The sequence below is a fragment of the Mchenga conophoros genome, linkage group LG8, assembly GCF_057382185.1.
Source record: "Mchenga conophoros isolate Kocher_MC1m ecotype Shallow Benthic linkage group LG8, M_conophoros_male_GT1.1, whole genome shotgun sequence".
NCBI classification, from domain to species: domain Eukaryota; kingdom Metazoa; phylum Chordata; class Actinopteri; order Cichliformes; family Cichlidae; genus Mchenga; species Mchenga conophoros.
In genome coordinates, this window is record NC_140533.1 from 21784339 (window position 1) to 21811130 (window position 26792).

General features: G+C 40.7%; 1 protein-coding gene across 1 annotated transcript in view; it reads left to right on the top strand.

Moving 5' to 3' along the window:
• LOC146568718 (protein kinase C epsilon type-like) overlaps positions 1–26792 on the top strand; it is a 53539-nt gene that overhangs the window by 22606 nt on the left and 4141 nt on the right. Inside the window, exons 2-13 of the mRNA XM_085284944.1 lie at positions 4315–4378; positions 15356–15521; positions 15611–15645; positions 17679–17767; positions 18436–18565; positions 19075–19217; positions 20279–20381; positions 21025–21221; positions 23987–24160; positions 24252–24406; positions 24627–24765; positions 26097–26285. Of these exons, the coding sequence (XP_085141070.1) occupies positions 4315–4378; positions 15356–15521; positions 15611–15645; positions 17679–17767; positions 18436–18565; positions 19075–19217; positions 20279–20381; positions 21025–21221; positions 23987–24160; positions 24252–24406; positions 24627–24765; positions 26097–26285 (1584 nt within the window). The remainder of the gene's footprint in view (positions 1–4314; positions 4379–15355; positions 15522–15610; positions 15646–17678; positions 17768–18435; positions 18566–19074; positions 19218–20278; positions 20382–21024; positions 21222–23986; positions 24161–24251; positions 24407–24626; positions 24766–26096; positions 26286–26792) is intronic.

The following is a 26792-nucleotide window of genomic DNA, read 5'->3' on the forward strand; positions in this document are numbered from 1 at the left end:
GTTTATAGGTCACAAATCCCCCGCAGTTGCTATGTGTTAGACACACAAAACAAAAGGATAATACTTGCACTCTCATATGTAGTACATCTTTCGAGTCTTTTAGCGTTTTTAGCTTGGGACAGTTTCCTTTACATTGGGATTTTCAATTAAAAATAAAATATATGTCAAAGAAATGCAGCAGATCCCCTGATATGACACCAAATGTGTGGCATTTTTCACATTTCTTGCTGTAAGAACAACTAAAATGCACGCAAGCTGGCCTTTTTATGTATTGTTCCATCTTTACTTGACATCAGTAGTACCATAAAATGACAGAAAAGCTGACAGGTCTTTGATGAAAGTCATACAGATGAAGAAAATATGAGCTTGAGAGTGAATCAAAAGAAAATGTAACACATTAATGAATTTATTTGCATTGGTATCTTTTAACTCTGTGAACCATAAAAATCTAAGCAAGCAGCATTTTTGTGATATTTTTAAGGGGACAGGAAATATGTAGGTTAAAAAAATGTGTCATGTTTGTTTGTTTATGTCATATTAGTCCAACTGGAGGCAGCAGGACTGTTAGTTTCTGTCCATGTAGCTCTGTGTGTGTTTCTCCACGCACTGTGCCTGATTGCTGTGGGATAGGATTTGTGATGTGTGGAGGTATGGACCCCCTATTTGTTTGTGTTCTTTGTGTCTCATGTTCAGCAATGCATGGAGTCCGTGTGTGCGTGTGTGTGCATGTGCGCTGCTGCCTCCTGTGTGCAAGTCTGACTGTTGCATAAGAGGATCTGCTGCTGTCCCAGAGCTTAACTAAGGATTTAAACCTCTCTTCCTCACTCTCTCTTCCTCACTCTCTCTTCCTGGGTCGTCTGCCTCTCCAGCTCGCTCTGTTGCACTTTCTCCCATCTCTGTGACTGCATGTGTGTTGTGGGCGGCTGGTGTTGAATAAGTCTCTGTGCGTATGCAGATCGCCCTTACCCATTAATATTTAAAAGTTTGAAACTGCCTCCCTTTTTGATGGCTGGCTTAACTCATTATAACATGTAATTTTTTTTGTTTTTAATAAAAATAATGATTGATGTGGTGATTTAATCAGCTGCGGTTTTGATTAATTCATTTAATTACACTGACTTTAATTTATTCATTTTATATAGAGGATGAATGGATTATAACTGTACTGTACATACATCTCATACTGCCTTCATTCCAGACGTCCTCTATCAACTAGTCGCTGTTTTGGAAACTCTAAATATCTTTGAGTATAAGAATAGACACTAATATCTTACCACATTTATAATGTGTAGATACCTTCAGAATTGGGCTTGCTGGTGATCTAAAAATAAAAGGTTTGGATGAGACTTGGATGCGATGTGACTTGTCCAAGATGCCAGTGCTGCAAATTTGTTCGCCATAAACTCACACAAGAGAATGTTTTGCCAAGGTGCTCATTGGACTCTGTGCTGAGGAAGGTTTTACTGGGCTGAGCTTTTTACTATCAAGAAATTCTCTACTATATTTATTTAAATTGCATTATGCAGCCATAAACATTTTGATTGCTGCTCTCTATAATAACAGCAATTTCCCTTACGTTAAAATGCAGGAAGTTAATATTAGAGCTTAATAATCGCCGTATGTAAATGATCTTGTGCTGCACACACTGGATGAGCAGTGTTATTTAGCAGGAAGGGACACTTGCTATTTGGTTTAGCCTAACTGTTACAGCAAGTCATTGCAAACAGTATGCTGCAAACACAGATGACAACCTGCTCATTTTTTAACCATTGATAAGCTGAAGTTTATACGAAATCTGACTGTATTCCATACAATGTCTGTTCCTTTATTTGCGTTACTAGTGAGTTGCCTTTAACCCATTTTTTTTCTATTTTGATGCCTTTATTTTCCTAAAGTTTTGAGTTTGGTTTTTCTGAGGTATTTTTTAGATCAGCAAAGTTGACTGAGGACCCAGTCAACCACTCGTCCAGATATAGGACCTCGTGTTTTTAAGCCTTGAGCTTGAAAGGTAACGATAGCAAGCTGCATACACACATAGCACATAGGCAACACAGAAACACTCATATCTACTAATTAGTACTAACATACTAGAATTTCAGTCATGAAAACTAATGCAGAAAGTTCTTCGATTGTCTGTATGACACAGTAATTTGTTAAGTAATGCTCCAAAAGGTCCAAAAACTCAATCTCAGTCTCTTTTATAAAAACACAGCAGTGAAAAATGTGACTTGAGTACATTTTGCAGGTACGTATCTTGATTGTGTGCAGTTTATCAGTGCAGTTGAGTTAAAATTGACAAGAAAACACAATCAAATGTCAGCAGTAATCAAGCTGTGATACTGTAGACTGTGTTGAAGTGAAGGTGGTGGTAAAGGTGATGATAATGATGACGGTGTGAGAATACCGATCACACTGGGGAACGTGGTGAGGGGCATGAAGAGAAGGCAGGAAATGGCTGTCCTGTCTTTTAGATAGTCTCAGAGAATAGCAAAACATATCCGTTACACTTCCTGAAGACACAGTCATGACCAAAGACCAAAGATATCCAGTTTCAATCACTTAAAAACAACCAAACCTCTCAATTAGATTTACCCAGACCGAATACTTTACTCCCATCTTCTCACTGGCCGACGCTCTTATTAATATTTTTGTACTAGAGAACACATGCATGTGACACTTGTATACACAGAAAACTTTCCAATGGAGAATCCTTTCATGCCGCTGCAGCTCCTGTTTTCTGTCTCGCCTGTCTTCAAACCTCATCTGTCATGCTCGGGAAGCAGATGTGAGTGCTGAAATCTGCTCGCATACACACATTTCTCATGAGACAGGTGTTTGGAAAGGGGAATGACAGACGAGCGGTGTTGAGGTTACATCTTCATCGATGGCTGAATTCCTTTCATACTTGATGTGTAAAGCGCCTAAGTGTGCCCAATTCATCTACCATCCAGCCGCACCTGGGTATGAATGGGCGCACCACGACTGGGAATAGCGTGAAAGGTTCACGCAAGCTTACCAGATTTTGGAGATCTGAGTCGACTGATATTTGATATGTAGTTGAACGGGAGCTATAGAGAATATTCAAACAAACGTAAAAATAAGAAAATACTTAAAATTGAGCCTAATTTAATGGTCGATGTCAAACATTGTACATGATCACAAACAGGGTGTATCAAATAAATAAATCAAATAAACGACTCATGTCTGTGCAACACAATACGATAAAAAAAGATTTATGCCCAAAGTACCATGCATTTTTGTTATATGAGCACATGGTAAAACATTAAATTTAACAGATTAGGGTCAAATTAAATTGATTTGATTGGTATACATTTAATTTTTACCAAGTGCATTCTCCTTAATGATTAATTATTTGAATAAATAAACCTTTGATTTTACTTTTTTTTTGTTGTTACTCAAAATTACTCAAAAGAATTATAATTGTAAGAAGGTGTGTAAAAGATGATTAATTAGTTTTAGTACAATTCAGCAACGATGGGAATGTTTAGTTTTCTGGTTGAGTTAGCGAGTACATGCATAGTATCACAAGCATCATAAGAAATGCACTACCTAAGTCAAACTTATGTCATGTTTGACTTCAGATTAATGTCAAAAACCCCTGAATTGGATAAATGGAATAAAATGGAAGGATGGAAGGATTCTCTAATCACCCCCAAAGACCTCAGCAGAAATGCTGAAGCTTTGTATTATGCTAAGCTCTATTTCATTTTACACCAGCTATTAACATGCGTTCTGTACTTTTACATCCTGCTTGAATGTGGTTGTTAAAGCAGCCACGTTATAAAGTGAAAAAGTGAATGCTGTCTGGATGCCGTCCTTGAATTTATTTATTTATTTATTTATTTTTGTTCTACACAAACGCTGCAAAGTGATGGAGACAAACTCACCTCGCCAAAGGCAAAAAAGGTTGAGCCAGTACAGCTGTATCACCTTCTGTGTGAAATTTGCTGCTCTACTTACCTACTTACCTAGCTGAAGGACGAATAAAGATAGTGGTGCCTTTGCATTTATTATATGTTGTTTACAATATATCTGAAAATGCAGATAATTGCTTACATATAATCTTTATGCATAATTGCATTTAATACCAGGAGTACATGGGGGCTAAAAGAGTGTAACCATAATAATATGGAGTGTCGGGGCGGAGTGTAATCTAGTCAAGATAATGACCTCTTGCATGTGCACTGGTGTGTTTGTTTGTGCTGGAGGACTGCCCCCGTGCCGCACTCACTGTTCAGTCGTGTTATTTCTTGCTGATTTACTCTCCGTTTCTTTCTTTCTTCCTCTACACAGATTGACTTGGAGCCGGAAGGGAAGGTGTACGTGGTCATTGATCTGTCCGGATCCTCCACTGAAGGTAAGATCACCACGAAGCACCATTATACAAAGAGGGAGAGAGAAATGCACAAAAATATGCACGCATGCACGCACACATGTGCAAAGCTGGCAGTAACAAACATGAAAAGGAAGAATTTATAACCGTCTTTTAATACAAATGTAGTTTTGTATAGTATAGTGCTTATCATTAGTGCCAACCCTAAAAGCCCTTACACACCGAGTGCATTGTAAAACAGCGGCACTCACTTTTATTTATATAGCACTAAATCACAACAACAGTTGCCTCAAGGTGCTTTATATTATAAGGTAAAGACAACAACACAATGATACAGAGCAAACCCCAGCAATCAAATGACCCCCTTATGAGCAAGCACTTTGATGACAGTGCTTCCAAATGCAGTCATCTGAATGGTCAGATCTTCTCATTCACATCTGAAAAATTGGTAAATATTATACATGAAATGTCTGGTATGTAAACACCTTTACGCTAACCTTAGGCAATCAGGATATTTTTGTTTAAGAGTGGCAGTCAGGGAACCCAGGAAATATTAATTGTAACTGATGCTCAAGAACTATTCAGTGTTCACTGTCTGTTTTGCCCTTCTCCAAAAGATAAGGGTAGGACTACCTGCGATGACTTAGACCTCACATGGCTGAATGATTGTGTAATAGGGCAAACATGCCAGTAAGTATTTTCCTTACCCTTAGCATTAAAATAGCATCGAATATTTTCTTTTATTCTGCATTTAGCTCTGTTTTTTTCTCTCTGATATGACTGATATGTTCAGGTGTTTATAAGTATTGCTAAATGTTGGGTCTTAGATCCCGAGCAGGTAGCATAGAGAGGCTTTTAGCTGTGTGTGAAAAACAGCTTTGTTTTCTCAGTGGAAACAAAGGGAGTGATACTAGTGATCCAAAACAGTAAAGCGGTTCGGTGTATGATTAAAAACCGTAGCTCGCTGCCACTAAAATGTTCCTTAGAGTTGAGAGAACTGCATGCATACCGACGGTTGACCAATTTTTGACACGAGCATGCTAACTGGTGTGGAGGTGAAGAAAAGAGTGTTTACAAGGTGGTAGCGATGTTAGTCGACAGGATTCAGAGGGAGTCAGATACTTCAGGGACAAAGTAAGAGAGGTGAGATTGAACTGGGTTGTGCGGTGGAGAGATACTTGTTAAAATGGGAGAAGAGTGTAGAACATGGAGCTACCAGGCAGAAGGAAAAATGGCCAAAGATGAGGTTTGTGGATGGAGCGAGAGGACATGCAGATAGATGGTGTGACAGACGAATGTGCAGAGCACAGGAAGAGATGGAAACAGGCGATGCGCTGTGACGACCCTAACAGGAACATCTGAATAAGGTCTGCATGAATCTATTGATTACTGAAGCTTCTTGCCAGTTTAGTTTTGGTGTGCATAAAAAGCATCTATCCTTAATGTTAATTGTGTTATTGGCTGGGCTCATTATATTTTTCTGCATGGAAAGCAGCCGATAATTTGCAATAATGTGACACGTGTAATGTTCAGCCGTCCCGAATTCCGCCCACATAATGCATTTTATATGTGAAAAGGTCTATCAGTAAGTACTGAATCATAAAAGATTAATGCAACATATTAATAATAAATCAGTCATCAATTTTATTTCATCATCAGCTCATTGTTTAGCTTTCTAGCACTCAGCTTGCTGTTTTAACAGCATTGTTTTCAGCTGCAGCGGGCGGGTGTTTCTTTTTTTTGTGTGTGTGTGCGTAAAAAGCTCTAAAAACCCTCTACCCGTGTGAGTAGCTGGTAAACATCGTGGATATTTTAGCAGGTAAACAGAAAGATATTTCCCTTAGGGGTTTTGAGTGAATGTTGCACTCACATCTGCCAGGTGCGAAGACACACAACTCAAAATAAATGATAATGTTGCTCTGTGACTGGCGACCGTGTAAATAAGCACGTCAGCACACTGAGCGATTTTCCGTTGATTAGATGTCCAAAAGAAATGGTACATAACTGGGCTGAAATTGTACTTACAAGCTGGAATTGCACCTGTAATCTTATCTTTGCTACATCAGCACTTAAAGTACCGAGCGACTCAAATGCTGAATGAGAAAACGACACGCCATGGTCTTAGACTGCTTATAGAAGGGACAGAGGGCCGGCCGTGAGGTAACTCAGAGGTTCAGAGATATGATGATGGCTGGTTGACAACCCTACAAACCAAACTTGGTCACGGGAGTTTCAGATTAAGCAATACTGAAACCTCAGACTTGGATTTGAGCAGTTTCTTCTGTTTTTATGGCACTGCCTTGTATCATTACACCTAACATGCTATCATATGATGCAAGCAAGTTAGTATAGCGTTGTTCTTCTTTTCTAGCCTTGAAGCATAAAATACAGTTTGATTACCAAAGGACTGATTCATGTTTTTAATAGCTGTTGTATATACATGCAACATCACAAAGATTATTCTCTCCCATTACATTGTGCTCAGTTTTCTGAGTGTTTTCTAACTCATCTAGTCATTAACATCATCAAATGTAAACATAATTTTAGAATGTAAAATGTTAATCAAATGAAAAGAGACACAGTTTTATTAATAATTCAAAATGCAGCATGTAGATATTTAGATAGCTCTCGGGTAGCCCAGAATCTCACTGACTGACTCTGGCATTTAATAGTCTATACCATTACTTAACAATCTTTGGGCTGAAATTGGGTTTTATCATGACATTTTATGTTATTTTAGCAAAATATTAGGACTTAAGTGTGAATACTGAATATTTATAAATTATAATCAAGCTGCTCCGGCTTAAAGGGATCTATATTTAGCCGGGGATCTCAAGGGATTTGCAGCGGTTACAAAAAAGCCAGAATTTCTTGGTTCTAGGACTCAGTGTTACGTTATATCAGGAGGAACACCATTTTTAACCACGCAGCAGAAGAAAGTTGAAGACAATGAAAATATATAAATAAATAAAATTTAGAAATGCTTTTTAGCTAATTGACGAAATCAGGAAATAGACAGTATCATGGACAGATTTGCCACTCAGCACACATATAATGCACACTGGAAACAAATACACTAGTGTACTTGACATTAAATACGAAAACAACCAAATGTATTAACTAGGGCTGCCACAAACGATTATTTTGATAGTTGACTAGTCACCGATTATTTTTGCGATTAGTCGACTAATCAGATCGTGCATCCATTGGACGTACAGCGTACAGCTTATTGCACCAGCAGCATCTGCTCTTACATAACTATCATTAGCTTACAGCTTTAAGTGTTTAAGATATGTGCTAACTAAAAATAAAGACAAGATGATAGTTTATTAAATTTTAATGAAATTTGCAGATTGTTTCGGTGAAGTTCAATAAACTCCTTGCTATCTAAAATATAACAGGACACCGGAGTATATTCTCGAGCATCTCACACTTCTGATAATCAGCTGTCTGCTTGACGTTTATTCAGCTGTGTAAAAACTATAACTTTAATCTCAGCCAAACCGATTTACTCAGGAACAAATAAAATACTACAAAAAGCCAAACAATAACATTTTGAAGTTATCTAAGTGACTTATATATGTTTAACCTGAGTAGCGAAAGACAGCGGTGGGTTTGAAAACGATTTGCTGGGAGTCTCACGGGCCCTAGTGAGCCTTGCCCCTGGCTAGCTATCGAGCTAGTGGGTAACAGACGTCTCTGAAAACGTTGGAGCGCTTTTGAAAATATGTGGTGTCTTGATAAACTGAGCAGATATTTGAGGTTTACACAGCTACATTCTCGCCTGAAAATATGTTAAACGTTTATTTTGTGACCCAGAAAGAATAATAATAGTAAAACTAACTAGCTTCCGCCATTGTTGGAAACTGAGCTGGGCTGCGCTATGAATTCTGGGACAGAGCTACTTCTCCTTCTTCGGGGTTTAACGGCTGCTGGCATCCTTGTACATGCAGTGCTGCCATCTTCTGTTTCAGTCCGTTATTACACTCTTAAATCCTACTACTTATTCCTGCGTCTTTTGTGATCTTACAAAGCTTCAAACGACGCATCGACTATTAAATCAGTCGTCGACGATTCTGATAGTCTACGTAATCGTGACTAGTCGACTAATCGTGGCAGCCCTAGCATTAACGTCATCGCCATGGAGACCTAAAACATTAGAGTAAGTCATTGTCTTGAGGAAGAAAGAAGGGTAATAATACTCAGTCGCCACCTCCAGTCATTTCAAGTCACCTGGGAGGAATTTGCATATTTGTGCACCTTTTCCCCCGGATACAAACGGAAAGAATGAGTTGGTGCAAAACACCAGGAGTGCAACTTCGAAATCACTGTCTTCAGGCTTCTCATTGGGATTTTGCACACCATTTATATAAAGTCTTCGGTGAACCGATGCTGCTACGTGTTTTCTAAGAAAATCTGCACAGAGAATTAAATATAATCTTTATCGGCCTTCACCGGAGTGGCAGGGCTCAATGTTCAATAAAATAACTCACATTTTAAATTATAACTTGCTAATTTTTGTGGTTTTTAATGAAAGTTCTGATGATTTTCTATTAGCAGGAAAAACCTTGAGTGGAAATCAGACAAACAGCTGTGTGAAAAGAGTTTCTGAGAGACGTTCCAGGTATTTTGTAAAGAAAAAAATCGTCTTTTCTCTGTGTGCATCCTTGCCAGTTCCTTGCTTTGAAATGTAAGAAAAAAACTGAATCCAAAGCCCTTCCTGTTTTCCTAGAAAGCTTAAGAGCTCACAGACCCTTCTCTCTCCTTCTCCGTTTTCCCGTCTCCTCTGTTTGTTTACGTCGATTAAACACGGAAACATCTAGAAGATCTTTATCGAGTCGGTCTCTCCGCACACATTCTCTCACTCACATGCTGCCTGATAAGAGTGATTTTCACCTGCACCTGTGTATCCTCGCACCTGGTTATAAATAGAAGCAGCTCTGTGCCCTCCGGTGAAATTGTGCATGTATATATCCGTCTGCGAGCGCGCTTGTGTGAGGGTGGTGGGATAGCCTGAGCAGGGGAGGGTGCAGCGGTGTAACGCAGAGAGCAGTAGAGAGTGGAGATAGAGGGAGTGGATTCTTAAAATAGTAGGTGAGATTGAGCCACAGATTACATACAAACACACGCGCACACTCACACACATGCACAGTCTCAGGCGTCCATGTCAAGCCCTCCTCATCGACGATTGGACACTCGGCTGTGACCTCACGACCCACTCTCCTCCCACTCCTGAACTTCCTGAGTTCAGCTGGCTTGAGTGCTCGAGCTAATGTATGCTGATAAAAACAAATGGTGTGTGTGTGTGTGTGCGTCCTGATAGGAGGGATGGAGAGATGGAGGGTGAGAAATAGAGGATGAGGTGGTATTTTTAGCAGATTTATTTTTTTCCCCTTGCTGCAATCTGTTCTCTGCAGCTTCGGAGGCTGGAAGGATGTGTTCCTCTCCTTTTTTTTTCTTCCTCTTTAATTCTCGTCTCTCCTCTCCATCCTCCTGCATCTGTTGTTCTCAGGAAGCAAATAACAATAATCTGACCTAATCTGTCCATCTGTAGACTCTCCATCGGTATTTCTCGATCGCTGCTTTCTTGTTCTTCAGCAGATTGTCTTCCTTTTTGAGTCCCTCCACCACCCCACCCCAGCGCCATTTTGTCAAATAAAGCCGATTTCCTTTAAAGCTTAAGTCATAACCTTCGTGGTAATTGCGTACTTGCATCTACAACAGGAGAATTTCAGGCTAAACTTTTTCCAAGAAAGGCTTATTGTTTTTCAGTGCAGCCTTTGTTTATCCAAATTAATCAGATAGTTAACAGAACATTTTCAGTGCAATGAAGAAATAATACAAATAATTTTCCTCAACTCTATAAAGACTTTTTCTACTTTAGGTTTTTCAATAAAATCTAGTGTTATTTTGAATTTCTGTCTGTTCTCTGCAGTAAGATTTAGTTTAGTTCAGTCAAAAAAAAAAGGCTGATGGGGGTATGTGTCTACTAAAAACCTCGGACGGGTTTGAATGCTGGTGACCTTAACCTCAAGGTCAGAGATCAGAGGTCAAGTTTTTTGAAAATCTTATGAAGGTGATAACTCTTGAATGAGGTGATGTTGGATTTTCAAATTGGTACCATAGGTGTGCCGACTAGAAACCTGAGGGGTAACAAAGGCAGTCGCAAGTACTTTTAAGACCAGTAAGCATCGATGCTGTGTGTACTGGATGGGAAAGAGCACATGAGCTTATTATTCATGGACGTTCCCATAATGAATCAACTAAAACAGCCTGATACAACACTGATGCATTTTAATTAAACTTAAGTGTTAATCCATTAAAAATAGATGTGGAGGCCACCATGTTGCCCACCATCTTGAATACAGTGGCCAAGGTGGACATCGCTGTTCCGCCTAATTGCACTTTATCTATGTGACTAGAGAGGCCTTATAACTTACCGTTAATGTAAAGATCAGAAATAGCTTTTTCAAATTCTATTAGTTAGCATTTTTACATGTATAATTTAATGATCTCTTTCTCATTATGCCTCCCCCTGCACTATTTCCTCACCTCAGGCTTCGTCTCCTAAACTGAAGTCAGGGCTTTAACACACAAAAACATACACAAACATGCTTATTAACTTCTGATATTGATATATAGTAGATTTGAGGGCAAACAAATTCAGTGCTAACTCAGTGATATGTTGATAATAGGAGGAACTTAGAGGAGGCATCTGCATCTTCGTGAGCCTTCACCAGAGTGGCAAGGCTGTGGCAGGATGTGGGCGGCGACCTCACACACAGAAGTCCTGTTGTTCCATAAATATTTAAGACTCAACATTGGTTAACAGATTTTTATGTATTTTCCTGATATTCTGGCCCATTTGTTAAACACAAATGTATTTCAGTATTGTGTAAAATAGATCACATTTTAAATAAATAAAAACTTGTTACATATCTTTTTAATCACAGTCCTGATGGTTTTCCTTTGGTGGAAGAGCAGATGTTTTATAAGCAGAGAGCAGAAATCAGACAAACAGCACTATGAAAAGGATTTCTGAGAGAAGAAGTTCCAGGTATTTTGGATAGAAAACCTTTTCTCTGTGTGCATCCTTGCCAGTTCCCTCCTTTGAAATGTAAAACAAACCAAACTCCAAACCCGAAGTCCTTCCTGTTTTCCTAGAAAACTTCAGAGTCACAGGCTTTCCTTTCTCTTTCTGTTTTGAGTACTTTTTAGTGTAAACGTTTAGCTGCATTTTGGTAGTCAAGGGAAGATTAGATATACTAAAATATATAAGCATATATATCAATGTGAAATATTTTAAATTCATTACATTAAGAGGAGAAATACCAGACATTTAAAGGTCTACGATGCCGTGTTGCACTTTCCATTTGTGTTAATAGAATATAAGCAAATTTGAACTTTGCAGTTAAATTTGTTGAATTTGATCTGGTTTCTGTCCAATTGCTAATTCAGGCACTTCACATCCAGCGAGCCGGTGATGACCAGGTTATGGTTAACCAAAGATTCAGATGGAAATTTCCCTTCTTTGGCAAATGTAATTCTTGTAACTGAAGAGGTGCAGAGAGGTGGTTTCAAAGGTAACACCGACTAGTATGTGACCCATCGTGTGTGCAACCTTACCCTAACCAGGTCACTGAAGACCTGCTGCATGTTGGGAGGTATAACGAGTACGGTGGCGCGATGCTAGAGTTTCAAGCTCGATACTATGAGGGAAAAAGAAGCTTCCTTTAACTGCTTCCTTATTCACAAGAGGTGGATAGACAGATCAGCATATCATTAATATCAATTACTATATGAGTAACAGTAATATAGTAGTAATAACACTAAATTAATACAATAACAGAAAAAGGTTTACACACATGAGTCTACAGTCTAGGATTTAAAAAGAAGCTGACACACCTGACATCAATGTTTTTTTGGGGGGTGAAAGCATGCACATTGAGGTTTCTGGTGTGTCTTTCCACGATGCCAGCAATTAAGCAGTAATTGCAGGGGAATGGGTTTAAAATTCCTCAGTATTTTAATGAAAATGCTGACATTTGTTAAATACCACAAAAGAAAGCGATGTGGTGCATCGCCCACTAATCTGCAAATTTATTTAAGATGTTCAAAGTGTCGCTTTCATTTTTTTTTTCAGTGCTTTCACTTCATTTTCTCTGAGCAGCTCAGCTTTACTTCCACAAACATATCGATAAACGGCTTCGGCATTAGAGGGACCGTCTCCACGGCTATTTCTTCTTTTCCGGAAATGCAGCTTAATTTTTTTGTTTTGTTCTTAATTTAATTTAAATTTATATTTAGATACGATTTCATGCTTTCGGATCCTTCTTCAAAAGCGAATCGCCTGCTTGCCTGTGCATGTGTGTGTCTGTGCATTTGTGTATGTGTGTGTGGTGACGTGTACATTTATTGGGTGACCACCCGGCTTGTCCAGAGTACGCTTGTCTCTACGGTGATAACTCTTACCTGTTGTTATGCCTCCTCAACTCTTCTTGTTAACATGCTTGTGTGTGTGTGTGTGTGTGTGTGTGTGTGTGTGTGTGTGTGTGACTTTGTGTGTGACTTTGTGTGTCCTAGACAGATGGATGATGTATTATGTAAAACAAAGTGATCCCAGTAATGGCCTGTTTAGCTGCCACCCTGACCAACACCAGCATCTCACACACACACAGTTACACACAAAAACTCACACTTACACACACACACACACACACAGAGTCCCTAGACAGCCTGTCTGTAATCGAACTCTGGAGAGGCTCAGCGGTAACCACATCTATAACGCACCCTGGAGAGAGATGCTGGGCGAGTGAAAAGAAAGGCAAACTAGGACAGGAGCGCGGAGAGAAGGAGCGCGTGTGGGAGGGAGAGTGGAGGTGGTTCTCTTGTCTTAAGGTTGCCCTCGGAAAGCATTTATCTTCCAGGGGAGATGCAGAGAGGAAGTGAACAACTGATTGGATGGCGCTGGCTGAGGAGGAGTATTTTAATATGCTATCCTTCGTTTTAGTGCCCACACATGAAAGTATAAATAGCCCGCACACGTACGTATGCATAGGCCGCTGGTAGGTGTGGGGTGTTGTGTGAGAAAGAAGGGGTGGGGGGGTGACAGAGGAAGATGAGAGGCCGCTGAATGATTAAACGTCCTCGGCAACATGATGCAAATGATCCTTATTTGTACAATCGAAGCAGCTCAGTGATGTGTGTGAATACTCTGAGCCAAGACTGACTCAGAAAACCATAAAACTCAAGACAGTTTTTTGCACATTTAACTGTGAGGCCAACTTTTTCTACTTCGAGTATGATACCGATACCTTCACTACAGCAGTCTGCTGGCGATGACCTGATACCAGCGCTGAATCAATAAACTGTGTTCATATCTGTGAGGAAAATACTGGGAATAATTCTTGATCTGTAACACAACGTCAGGCTACTTTGTTTTCCTAACAAATAAATACATATGCATATAACAACAGGCCCAAAACAAACACATTAAACAATAAAAAAAATTGCATTCATCTAATTTACTCACACTAGTCTCTTTTCAGCTCAGTGTAGGAGTCATTAAGCTCCTGCTTGCTGTTTTTCCTGCTCCTGCACACGTCGCACGTGGACCTGACAAGAGACAACCAAAGTTAAATAATAATTTGAACATGCCGGGATGTTAGGTTATCATAAATGCACTGAAAGGTTCCCAGCAGGTGTTACACTGGACCAGCCTGCTTGTAGTTTCTGCTTTGTGTAATGTGTCTCTGACCGAACATAACCGGCGAAAGTGAACGAGCGAGAAAGAGAAACAAAAACAATGTCGCGTCAGCGCTTCTCAGTCATGTCGACTCACTTGACTCACAGTTTGCAGTTAAGTTAAATGGTTTATAAACAAACAAAGACAAGCTGTTGACATAGCGAGCGTGGAAAACGCTCCAAACTGCCAACCCTTTGCTGTTAACTTCCTACGAGCTCTGCTGCTACCTGCTGCTGACCTGTGGACGGTATACACAGGAAAACACTGAATAGATTGGCACGTTGTCGCTGATCCAGCTCTTTAACATCAGACTGTTGCATCATTAAGATTACATGTTGCTCATGTACTTGTGACTAGAGTTATTGTAGCATTATGTTTTCTTTTAGTTTCATATTTTTTTTCACAAACAAAATCAGCTGCAGCAGATTTATATAACAAAACAAAATTCAGGTACTATTATAATTTTCCAGTATGTTTATAAATGAACCAGATAACAATATAAATTTATAAGTTCCTCTTTTTTCCTCATCCCCTTAATTTTCCTGCTTTGATTAGTTGCTCATACCGAGGCTCACGGCTGGTAGCTCACTCTGAGCGCTGGTTAGCTTTAGCCACCTTTGTTAGCTTCTTTAAAACGATTAAGTGTCTCACTAGGTTTGCTGTTGTACACATTTTCACACCGTTTACTTACCTGTGCCGGTGTGTGTGTGTTCCACATGCACGAAATTGGCCAACTCACAATCAGTCATATGGAAGGCTGACCGGCTGGTCACTGGTCATGGTGGAAAACACTGGAAATTGGCTGATTAAGTCATGTGGACATAAGTAAACATAGCACACAAAATCCCTCTAGTGCCTGCTCTGTTGACAAAATTGAAAAAGACTTAAACTAAAGAGCTAAAGACATTTTCTATAATTGTTTTAAACTAGTTATATGGAAAGGACTGGTCTTTGTATAGTAAGTTTCTAGTCTGATCATAATGATCACGCCATGACATCACAAGAACTGTTTGCCTTTTCCCACATTTTCACACGACATTTTATTCTCAGCACTTAAGAGCCTTATCTAGCTTCCATCCACACCTATGGCCATTTCAAAATCACCAGTTAACCTAACATGCATGTCTTAGGACTGTGGGAGGAAGTAGGTGAGAGAACCCACACAGGCTGTGAGGCGACAGTCCAAATCAGTGCTCTGCAGCGCATCGCTGTTTGCTAACCATCATAACCTTGACTGTTTTTCCTTTCCTCTGCAGCTTCAGGAACCAACGAGAATGAGGAGCGCGTGTTTCGCGAGAGGATCGGCCCTCGCCGGCGACAGGGCGCCGTCCGTAGGCGCGTCCATCAAGTCAATGGACACAAGTTCATGGCCACCTATCTTAGACAGCCGACCTACTGCTCACACTGCAGAGATTTCATCTGGTGGGTGAAACATCTATCGCATGTATCTGACCCCTTTTGCTTGCTGTGATGCCGCTGAAATGTTGACTCCTCTGTGTGTGATCTGATAGGGGCGTGCTGGGGAAGCAGGGATACCAGTGTCAGGGTGAGTACTTTTCTCCGGCAGACTCCAATTTCTGAAGTAACATTGCGTATCATTTATTATTCAAGCATGAGAACACAAGAGGGATTACATGTTGCTGAGTGACAACTGTGATTTGGTCCCACGCCATCACCCCAGAGCCACGCATTTACAGCATTACACGAGCAGAAAACAAAATGAAGCATAATATTATAATATTAAAAATTACATGCACAGGCTTTTTTTTTCTTCTCTGTGCTTGCAAATATCCTAAAAATTCAGCTTGAACTCGTAGTGTTATTTAACAGACTCTTTAGGGTACTTCATTACTTCACTTCATAATGCAGCCTGTGGAGGTGCGGGTGGAAGATGTTATGCAGCTTAGCGGTGGAAAAGGTGAAGGTGGAGTGGTTGAAACTGTGCAGCCAGCAAAAGTTGTGCCTCTCTTACCTTTGCTTTAATGCGAATGCAGTTTATCTGCTGTTAACCTCACATTTGTGGCAACTTTAAAGAGTTTTAAAAATCCTCAGAGTCTGTGAGTACTCTTCCTGCCAGGCTTATACATTAAACATTAAATACTTGTGTATATTTTCAGCATTTCGCATCATTTTAACCCAGTTTTATTTTAAAACTCGAATGATATTCACCATATTCGTATTACTTATACTGTCGGTCGTTCAACCAATGAGAATTTGGTCAGATGGGAGCAACTAACAGTCAAAACATTACTTAACTGAGTCATTAATGAAGAATGAAGAATGAGTTCAACAGTTCAGCCCGTCCATCTGCAACCCTACCGAGGCCTGTGCTGAAGTAATTTGGCCTTTGATAAATAAGCCTTAAATCCATTCATCTGGTACGCCAACTGGACTTCCTGGATCATATTTTATTGTCTCACCTGTAGTTTAAACAGCATGCCTCTATCAACACAGCTGTCTGTGGTTAAACGCGGTGCATTTCTTCTTTCCCCTGGTTTAAATATGCAACCATAATAAAGATGTTTTGATAACAGAATGGTGTTTAGGTGTCAAAATGATTCTCTGCGCAGCAGGTGGTTGAGCTATGCAGTTTTCATTGATGCATATGGGCTCGAATTTCACTCGAACCGAAGCATATTTTTTATGTTTCATGTGGGTTGTTTTTGTTTTGTTTTGTGACACTACAACAGTACACCTGAGTGCATCCTGTAAAGATAGAGGAAGGGAATGGAAGCTGCTCATGTGCTCCTGTTGACGTGTTGCTTATACTGCACAGTCTGTGTAGACTAATCGTTGCTTGTGAATATGAAAGTAATGGATATTAACAAAGAAAAATGGAAACTAATTCTGTTTTTTGCTGAATTATCCATTGTTAATGTCTCCTAGTGAGTTGTGCTGCCTATGAAAATTCTTTCGTTTGTGCTTTTTATTCATTTAACCTTCATTCATTCATTTAACCGAGAAAATGTAACTCCCACGATTAAAATCCCTTACGGCTAAGTTAGGAAGCAGCTCAGTCAGCAGGCTAATAGTACCTGCACAGATATGGATAGATAGATATACACAAGTTAAGGAATATATTGTTAAATAATCATTATTCAGCTACTCTTCGAAGTCTTTTTCGTGTTAGATTTGTAGGCCTAATTAGGTCTTTCTCATTAATGAAGAGCCGTGCAGAGGATGTGTGGCTGTCAGTGGTAATGCTCACTCACCAACATTCTGTTGTAGACTGTAATTATTTGTGATTTTAGTTAGTTAGCCTTTTCATATTGATATTCAGAGCGGGTCAACCAGATCTTTCAGGATTGGTCGGCAGTGGCATGAAGAAGTGTGCGGCTGCATTGCAGTGCTTTGTTGAACTACACTTGCCTCCCAGTTCATACTTAATTTTGTGTAAATATGATCTGAGATATGATAAGAACAGATAAGGCTTTCTTATAGCTTGCTGTTTGTTTGCAGCTGGAAAAATCAGATTAGCACACTTTGAGATGAAGCTGATGTCCCTCTGCCTCTCACACATCTGTTGTTCAAAATGAAAATATGTTTATTTGACCAAGGTTGTGTGTGAATGCCTTTTAGTGTGCACGTGTGTTGTCCACAAACGCTGCCATGAGCTGATCATCACCAAGTGTGCCGGCATGAAGAAGCAGGAAGACACACCTGAGGAGGTACACACGTCTGCAAACACTCAGCTGCACGGAGACTTTGCAGGAATGAGAGGATTTTTAGTGGACCTCAGTTCATTATTTGCTAACTAAAGGCTCAACTGAAGTTTATTAATTGTTTTTTATTCAGAAATCATAACTTAGACAGTGAGAAGAGCACATATAAAGATATACCAAGTAGTCTTGTGGCCCTTATGCATAGAAAGCGGTGTGCACTGTGGCTAATACTAGTTGGTTGAACTTTGTGCACTGCCTGTGCTGTTGTTTCCAGGAAAATTAAACAGGTTTAAATGGTTATGTTAGCATTGTTCCATAATTTAACCCCAACAATAGAAATACAAATGATCTTTTAATACTTTTGCTACAGTGAGAATACACATACGCCAAAACTCACTTTGATTTGACTTTATTAGCATTATTTTACCTCTTTTTCAATTAAACTTGATTGTATTGTTATTTTAAATGCTGATCCTCACAGTTTCAGAGAGTAGGAATCATGAAAGAAATACTGAATATGGACAGAGACGCTCAACATTCAGGCCACTGATGAACAAATCTGTTGCTTAAAGCAATGTGTGTCAGAACGCTCCTCTGATAATGCCACCCTGACCTCTCGTTAATGCCCCCGTGTGTGTGTCTGTGTGTTCTTCTGTGTGTGTCTCCCTCTGCAGGTGGGCTCACAGCGGTTCAGTGTTAATATGCCCCATAAGTTCAGTATCCACAACTACAAGGTCCCCACTTTCTGTGACCACTGCGGCTCCCTGCTGTGGGGCCTCATGAGGCAGGGCCTGCAGTGCAAAGGTGAGTTTATGAGCAGTGGGGAATTCACATGAGAGCCCACGGGGAAACATCATGGCAGCCCAGGTGCTCATATTTGCATGTTGAAGCCACATGATGTAAACAGGGATGCCACGAGGAACAGCGTTTTCATTACATCTGTTAAAACATGATAACAAATGAAAAATGATTGCTTTTCCCCCATGATTAATTACATTTCTGGTAAAAATAGTGTTAGGCTTTTGCTATAGACTCTACATACTCACATAGAATTTCTTTTTAATCTAATTTTCAGAAGTATCCCCAAGTAAAGTCCACCACTTGCACTTGTTTTTTGTCATGCAAAAATGGCTTCCTTGGTCTTAACTCATGTTTTATACTAAATGTATTTTAAAGAATATACATTTTTAGTTTGCAGACTCATTTCTGGATTTTTAAAGTAAAATGCCTTTAATGAGCACTTAGGTTGTAGTAGCAGGAGACATGGTTTATGTGTTTAAATTTCACATTTTCTTTCTTTCTTTTTTTTACAGTGTGTAAGATGAATGTGCACAGGCGGTGCGAGACCAATGTAGCTCCTAACTGCGGCGTGGACGCCCGAGGAATCGCCAAGGTCCTGTCTGACCTGGGAGTCACACCTGACAAGATCTCCAACACTGCGCAGCGCAGGAGGAAGGTAACAAGCCGCCCGTGTCAGGTCTTTACTAGATTTTCTCTTAAGGACGTGACTTCTAAATACTGCTCATCTGCTGCATTTTCTTTAGGCCTACCACATAAGTTGTCCTCCACTTGTCCAGTTTCCATAAAACTCACCTTGTTAATGCAAGAGAAATAGGAAGATAATATGGGAAAAGACTTGTTTTAGTCCTTATAGAGAGAAATACCGTTGTCATGTATGTACAGGTGGTGAGCTCGAGTTCTACCCGAGGAAATAAACTCCAGCACCTCAGATGTGCACAGAAAATGCATTTGGGACTTTTCCCAGGCTGTAGCACCTTCCCTGAGGCCGGCAGGTTAACCTGTGGAGTCACACGTATAATGTGCTAATTAAGGAGCTTCATTAATTAAGGAGCTTACTGGTTCCTTCTTTTTTTCTAGTGTTTGTGGGAAGCTCAGCTAAGCTAACCGTCTGTTTTTCATCATTGTGTGGTGCACATCTTTGCATTTTACTCCTAAGGCGTCTCAAAGGGTGTCCATCTATTTGTCCAACTACGCATTTCAAACTGAATGTATTTCTGTTACTGTTGGATGAAAAGCACAAGCTGTTTTCAGACTCTGGAGTATCAGTTCGGGACGTTGTTCAAAGATGTCCTCACTCACACGCGGCACACAACGGCAGGAGTCGGTTTCAGATGGGTTCTCACTCCTGTAAATACTCTGCGTGGTTTGGGTTAGGGAGCGCACACAGGAGGCAGGACACATGACGCCCACTCGCTCGCTGTGAATTCACCGAGCTATTACCTGCTTTATTCTTACACTGGGTCAATCAGACATCACACAGACTTTGTGTGGGAGCGACTGCGTTGCGCATTTGTATTCTCACGTGCTCCCGTGTTTAGTAATGCCTTTAAAAGTTCAGGCCTGCGTTGGACGTGTAAAAAGCAGCTTTAAAGCTCCGATTTTCAACTGAGAAACTTGGATTCACCTCCGTGACTCGTGATTCAGGAAACAGATTTTTAGAGGACAGCCCAAAGGCACGGCCATGTTGACTCTCTCTGTGTTTCTCTCTTTCTTCAGTTGACTCCAGGGCAGGACCCTCCCCAGTCTCCTCCTGAGCACTCTCAGACTGAGGAGAACAGCTTCAGCCAGCCAGCTGTCCCCACCTCCCCCTCACAACAGGGTAACACGACACACACACACACACCAAAAAAACCACATACGCAACATCAACAAAAAGACGTCTAAAAGCCCGCTTCGAGATGGGTACGGCGGGGGGCGGTTTAATGTGTAATTCTACCAGTGAGGGGTAGTCATTCGATTTCAGCGATAATATTGTTGCTGTTTTTAAAAAATAAGTTAAATGTTATTGTTTTTTTCTTTCTCTCTTCTTTTTTCTAAAAACAAGCTAAAATTGAATTATCCCTCCACCGCCCACCACCATTTGGTTGTCACAGTTAGTCATCGCATTATCACACTTTGCAAGCTGAGAAATAAAAAAGTTAACTTTCTCTTTGTGGAAGTCGTCCCATTTTTTTTTTTTGTTCTCGTCGAGCCAAACGCCGATGACAACGGCGCCGCTCGCTGCTGTTATTTAATCGCCCTGGTCCGGGGAGTGAATCATTCCAGGTTTTAACAGAGGATGTGATCATGTTTTGTTTTGTTTTTTTCAAAGTTTATTGAAAAGCAATCAGTAACAAATGTGTAATGCTTCTAAACAGCTCTTATTTCCGTATAATTGAGTTGAATGCTGACAGGAAAAAAGAGAAAAGTCAGCCAGCCTGTTTTTGCTGATGTCTGATCTGCTTTTCCGATGACACCCACAGACTTGGCAGAGTTGGATCGCCTGCAGGACGCGCTGTCGCTCAACCAGCAGGGACCTCAGCACTCTTCCTCCTCTTCCTCCTCCACCACCTCCTCTTCCTCGTCCTCCTCGGCAGCCAGGCAGAACGGAGAGAGCCAGAGGAGGAGCCTGAAGGATTTCAACTTCATCAAGGTTCTCGGCAAAGGCAGCTTCGGCAAGGTGGGAGAGCTCGGAGGAGGCGTGCGAGGGGGATGTTTATTTGTTTGTTCCTCATTATGTTTATAATTAAACTGTTTTTATTTTTAAATCAACAACCAGTTCACGGGGTTCCCATTATTCATAACACCTGAATTATCAGGGGAAGTGAATAATATCAGGGGAGCAGAATAGACTGACGCTCATGTGCATTGCATTAGATTCAGGCACCTGCTTTTATTTATAATTTAAATGTAATGTTTTGTATGCAGTTTAGATTTTTCTGCTTATTGTTTTCTATTTATGGGTTGCAGGATTAATTGGTACCATGTTGATACAATGTCCAGCAGCAGGTCACTGTAAAACCTTTGTATAGTTACTGCAGATTACCTGCCCAACACCAGATGGTAGGTTAGAGAATAGCTGGTAAATATATTGGGGCTCTGAGCAGATAAAGAGCCATTTGTTTCAATCACCAGCTGCTAGAGACCAAAAACAGATCATATAATATTGTTCCATTCATAATTTTATCACTGTAAACCCCCTCTTGCATTTTATAATACACCGACGAGCTAAAACATTATGACCACTCACTGGAGTGACTCATATTGATGATCTTACACCTATTGCAGTCTGTGATTGAACAGGATGAATCTGAGCAAAATTGACAAAGCCAGACGACCCAGTCTGAGTAACGAGCCAAGCCAGTTTCCCATTGTCTGGCGCAGTGGGAGGACTCTTACATTTCATTGGACCACCTTTAACTTTGTTGCATTGTTGCATCGTTTTGAAAAGCTTGTGCAATGTCACTTCATTTATTTTCATTCAGATATGCATCAGTTGTTCAGCCCAGAGCTCCCTCTCTTGGAGATGTGAGAGTCGGGGCCGCTGTATGAAGTCTGCTCCAACATGTAGATTTTCCGGACTCTTTCACAGTTTCAGCCTAACGATTCCTGTCGTTGCAATCTTGGAACGCGGCTGCGCCGTCGAGGAGAAAAAGATCAGTTGATGAAAAATGATTCAGTCTAATCAGGTAGTCAGCTGACCCGATGTTTTCAGGTGCATAACATTGCTCAACCTGACCGGCTGACACAAACCCAGGTCATAACACTGCTCCCACAGGCTTCATCGCTTCGTCCACCTCTCCTCTTACTCAGATATACTGATCGCTCTGGAAAACAGATTAAACATCCAGATTCCTCTGACCATGTCACCTTTTTCCACTTTTTACAATCTCTTTGCTTCCCAGCAAACCGAAGCCTTTTTTCTGATTTGCTTTATTGATAAGCGGTTTTGTTAGGCGGGCACAGCCGTTTGGCACCGATCCATTAAGCTCTCCTCACTTTGTTGAAATGCTCTTATTTCCCTTTCCTTTTAGCGCTCGAGTTCAGCAAATGTTAAAGGGGTGTCCAATCGCAGTTATTCAAGATTACTTCCTGATTACATTTCTTCCTCAAAGATGATGTTTCACCACTATCCTTCCGGGTTGTCAGTAATGCCTTTGGCACTTCTTAACCTAATTTTAGAGGTTTCAGCAGTCTTCTTTATTGTGTTCTTTGCTTGATGCAGTAACTTGACCCTTCTGAAACGAAGAAGCATCTTTTCCAGGACCAGAGGAGATGTCTTCCGATTTGGAGAAAGAAGAAGTTACTCACTGTTGCAGACCTGAAGCCTATTACTCACTGCAGTAATTATCTAGTAGAAGACTCTTACCTATTTGCTTAGTAAATCCACATGGTGACCTTTTTGTTTTTTTGGTGAGGTAGTGTATTAAAAACAAGGGAGAAAATCACAAGATATTCAAAACAGAGAAACATTAAAAAAATATGAAAGACTCTTTAAAACAGAGACAATGAGAAAAGGTGTGAAAAAGAAGCAAAGAGGTATAAAAAAATAAAACAGTTGTGAATAATAGAAGCAGAAGGCTAATTAAGGATTAAGGAAATGGGCATCTGCTCTTCATCTACCTAGGCTACTAACTGTGGTTGAACCTAGTATGAAAAGCACGTGCGGGACGTAACTTGGAACCAAAGCGTGCGAGTTGTGCCAGCGCACCAGGACGCCTAATCCTCACCTTAAGTAACAAGCGTTTGAAGCGTCCTGTAGTAGGCATTACTGCATTACTTGTGTGCGTCCTGCAGTCTTGCAGGCTGCAGATGGATAAAGTTGGTCCAAGCATGGACAAACAAGGCCTGCCCGAAGCTTACAGGAATCACAGGATCTTTGTTTTGGTGCCAGAAAACTCCAGGGCACCTTTAGAAGTCCATGCCTCACTGGATCAGAGCACTTGAAGGACAGACAGCATATCAAGAAGTGATGGCTTTGGGTTTTGGCTTGTCGGTGTAAACAAAATCAGCCTGGATTTTACACGTCACTCTCAACGTTGAGTCGGCAGATAGTCTGATTAAGTTTACTTCGAGAGCTCATTTCAATACAGCAACCAAAGTGCTTGTAAAGTGCTCACAAAACAAACACTGCCTATATAAGACAGTGTATATAATAAATAATTAATGTAAGTCATAGCTTATACGTGGAAGCAGATGCCTCCTGATCTATGTTTGCATTCATTCTGAATTATAATTCAGCTGATGTATCATAAATCACATGTGGTACAAATGCTTCACTTCATCACCGTGCAACTATGGGTTGTACTCAGTTGTAATGCAAGATGCCTACAATTCGAAACACCCACAGATAACGAATGACCCCGTAAAAAGAAAAAGGTGTTAACGCTGAGATCGCGGAATAAACAAATTTTTGCCGTTTCATACTGCGCATCTCTTATCCAGGTGATGCTGGCGGAGCTGAAGGGGACAGAAGACGTTTACGCCGTTAAAGTTCTGAAGAAGGATGTCATCCTGCAGGACGACGACGTGGACTGCACCATGACCGAGAAGCGCATCCTGGCCCTCGCCCGTCGACACCCCTACCTCACCCAGCTGTACTGCTGTTTCCAGACACGGGTAGGCTGACGTGTGAAGCAAAACGTACAGATTCAACAGCTGACTGCATTTCTCCTGTCTAATACCACTCCGTCCCTCCCTCTGTCTGCAGGACCGTTTGTTCTTTGTAATGGAATATGTGAATGGAGGAGATCTGATGTTCCAGATTCAACGATCCAGGAAGTTCGATGAGCCTCGCTCTCGGTTCTACGCTGCCGAAGTCACCTCAGCCCTTATGTTTCTGCACCGTAACGGAGTCATCTATAGGTAAACACCCTGCTGTCCTCGTTTGGTTTTTCTATCAAGGTCACTCTTAACTGTCAAAGAGAAAATATATATTTATATTTTGCTTTTTATTTTGGTACGAAAAGCCATAGAAAACATCAGTGCTTATTATCTGTTTACATTGCATGCACCTCCCCCAGTGAACCAAACTTTCCTAGAAAGTAGATGGTGCTAATAGCGTATCTGTGTCTTTCTGTTACAGGGATCTGAAGCTGGATAACATCCTCTTGGATGCTGAGGGTCACTGTAAGCTGGCAGACTTTGGTATGTGCAAAGAGGGCATCATTAACGGAGTCACTACCACCACCTTCTGTGGCACCCCGGACTACATTGCCCCTGAGGTGAGATTAACTCAAGGGCCTGCACTTCTTTATGTTGATAGGGTATAATGGTCGATATTCTTACCCTTGTATTGTTAAGTAGCTATTAGCTATTAACAACATTATATTTCACCTGGATATTTGAACATCTGTCCTGATAACATTAATCTGAGCTAAGTTAAAATCACAGATTCAGACTTATCAGTATTGTACTGATGTATCAAAGATGGAAGTCCCATGAGCTGAGTGCTTTTCATTTTTGCTGTCTTGCTGTTTTAAAACCTCGTGACGAGTGACGGACAGACTGTAGCCGAGGACCCCACAAACCACTTGTCTGGTCCTAATAATGACTATAATTTACCAAATGGCTTCATTTTTTAACCGTGTGTGAACTGGAATTTGAAGTTGAGCCCATAAGTTCATTAGAAAGTGTTTTCTGAATTCAAAAATAAGGGAGCCGATTTCTATGCAGCTGTAAGCATTTTTTGCAGCCTGCTGCACTGCCCCCTGCTGGCCATTAAAAAAAATACAGGTTTAGGTCACAGCAGAGTTTTGGGCCACATTTTAGACCCAGAAGTTGTGCATATCTTATGCTGTCTATCCAACTTTAGCTCCCTTTTAGTCAGGACTAACAATCATATTAACAACAATCAACATCCGGCTCTGTTGCTCAGTGCGAAAGGGAACAATCTTCATTCATTTCAGGGTCATACTTGACTTCGCTGTCATCACAAGCATTTATTGGCTCCACCACCGTGCTTGCTGTGGGGTCATTAACTTCTGGGGGACTCTCAGTCCCCTTGGTTACAAATATAATGTTTAGTCTTTGTTAAGGAATCAATCAAACACTTTTTGGATAAATTGCCTAAAAATGTCACCGGCCGAAGTGCCAAGTGTTCATGACGCATCTGAGTGCAATCACTTATCATGGGTATTACACAAGTCTGTGTTTGTGCACATCAGCTGAAGGTGGACACTGAAGTTGAAGAAAACTTGTGTGCAGCAGTTAAAGCATTTCAAGGGACTTTTATTTGCATAATTTTTAAGTAGATATGCTTTTAAGAAGTCAAAAAGCATATGAAAGATAAATTATTATTCAATGCAGAGACTTTTTATCTCTCTTAAACATGTATGGAGATGATCTTTAAGTAGTTCAGTTTCCCTTTCACTCTTGCTGCTGATGACATTAGTTAGGTCTATCCATTGTTTTGGCTTTTCTACACCACTTAAAGTGGAATAAAGTACATCCTATTGAGGCTCTTCACCTCAATGGATCTGTTTGCAGGATGTCACGCAAGCAGAAATGTATTTCCTCGTAATCATCTTGAGCTGTGTCATTTGGTTGAATTCAGATCCTGCAGGAGCTGGAGTACGGAGCCTCTGTGGACTGGTGGGCCCTTGGGGTGCTGATGTATGAGATGATGGCCGGACAGCCTCCGTTCGAAGCCGATAATGAAGACGACTTGTTTGAGTCGATTCTCCACGACGATGTCCTCTACCCCGTGTGGCTCAGCAAAGAGGCTGTTTCTATTCTCCGAGCGGTACGTGTCGTCTCTCCCAACATTATCTGACATTTTTGTAGGACTGGTAAGCTCTTGGGAAGCTCTCATCACCAATTTCTTTTGATTCTACAAGGAAAGCTTAGTTTATTTTAACTGTATTTAGGAGATTTTGATCAAAATCAATTAAAATCAGTTCAGTTTTATTCACATAGTGCCAAATCATAACAGTCTCCTTATTAATGTGCTTTATACTGTCAGGTAAAGGCCCTACAGTAATACAGAAAAAATCCAACAATCAGATAACCCCACTATGAGCTAGCACTTGGCAACAGTGGAAAGGAAAAACTCTCCATCAGAACCAGGCTCAGGGAGCAGCAGCCACCTCCTATGAGTGGTTGGGAGTGAATGTACTAATAAAGTACTTGTGTATTTTAACATGGACAACCAACATTTATTAAACGTGCTATGAAGAGAAATGTAGAACGGCTATATGAGCACTGTAACGAGTGTAACGATGCAGATAAGTTGAAGTTAAGTTAAACAAAA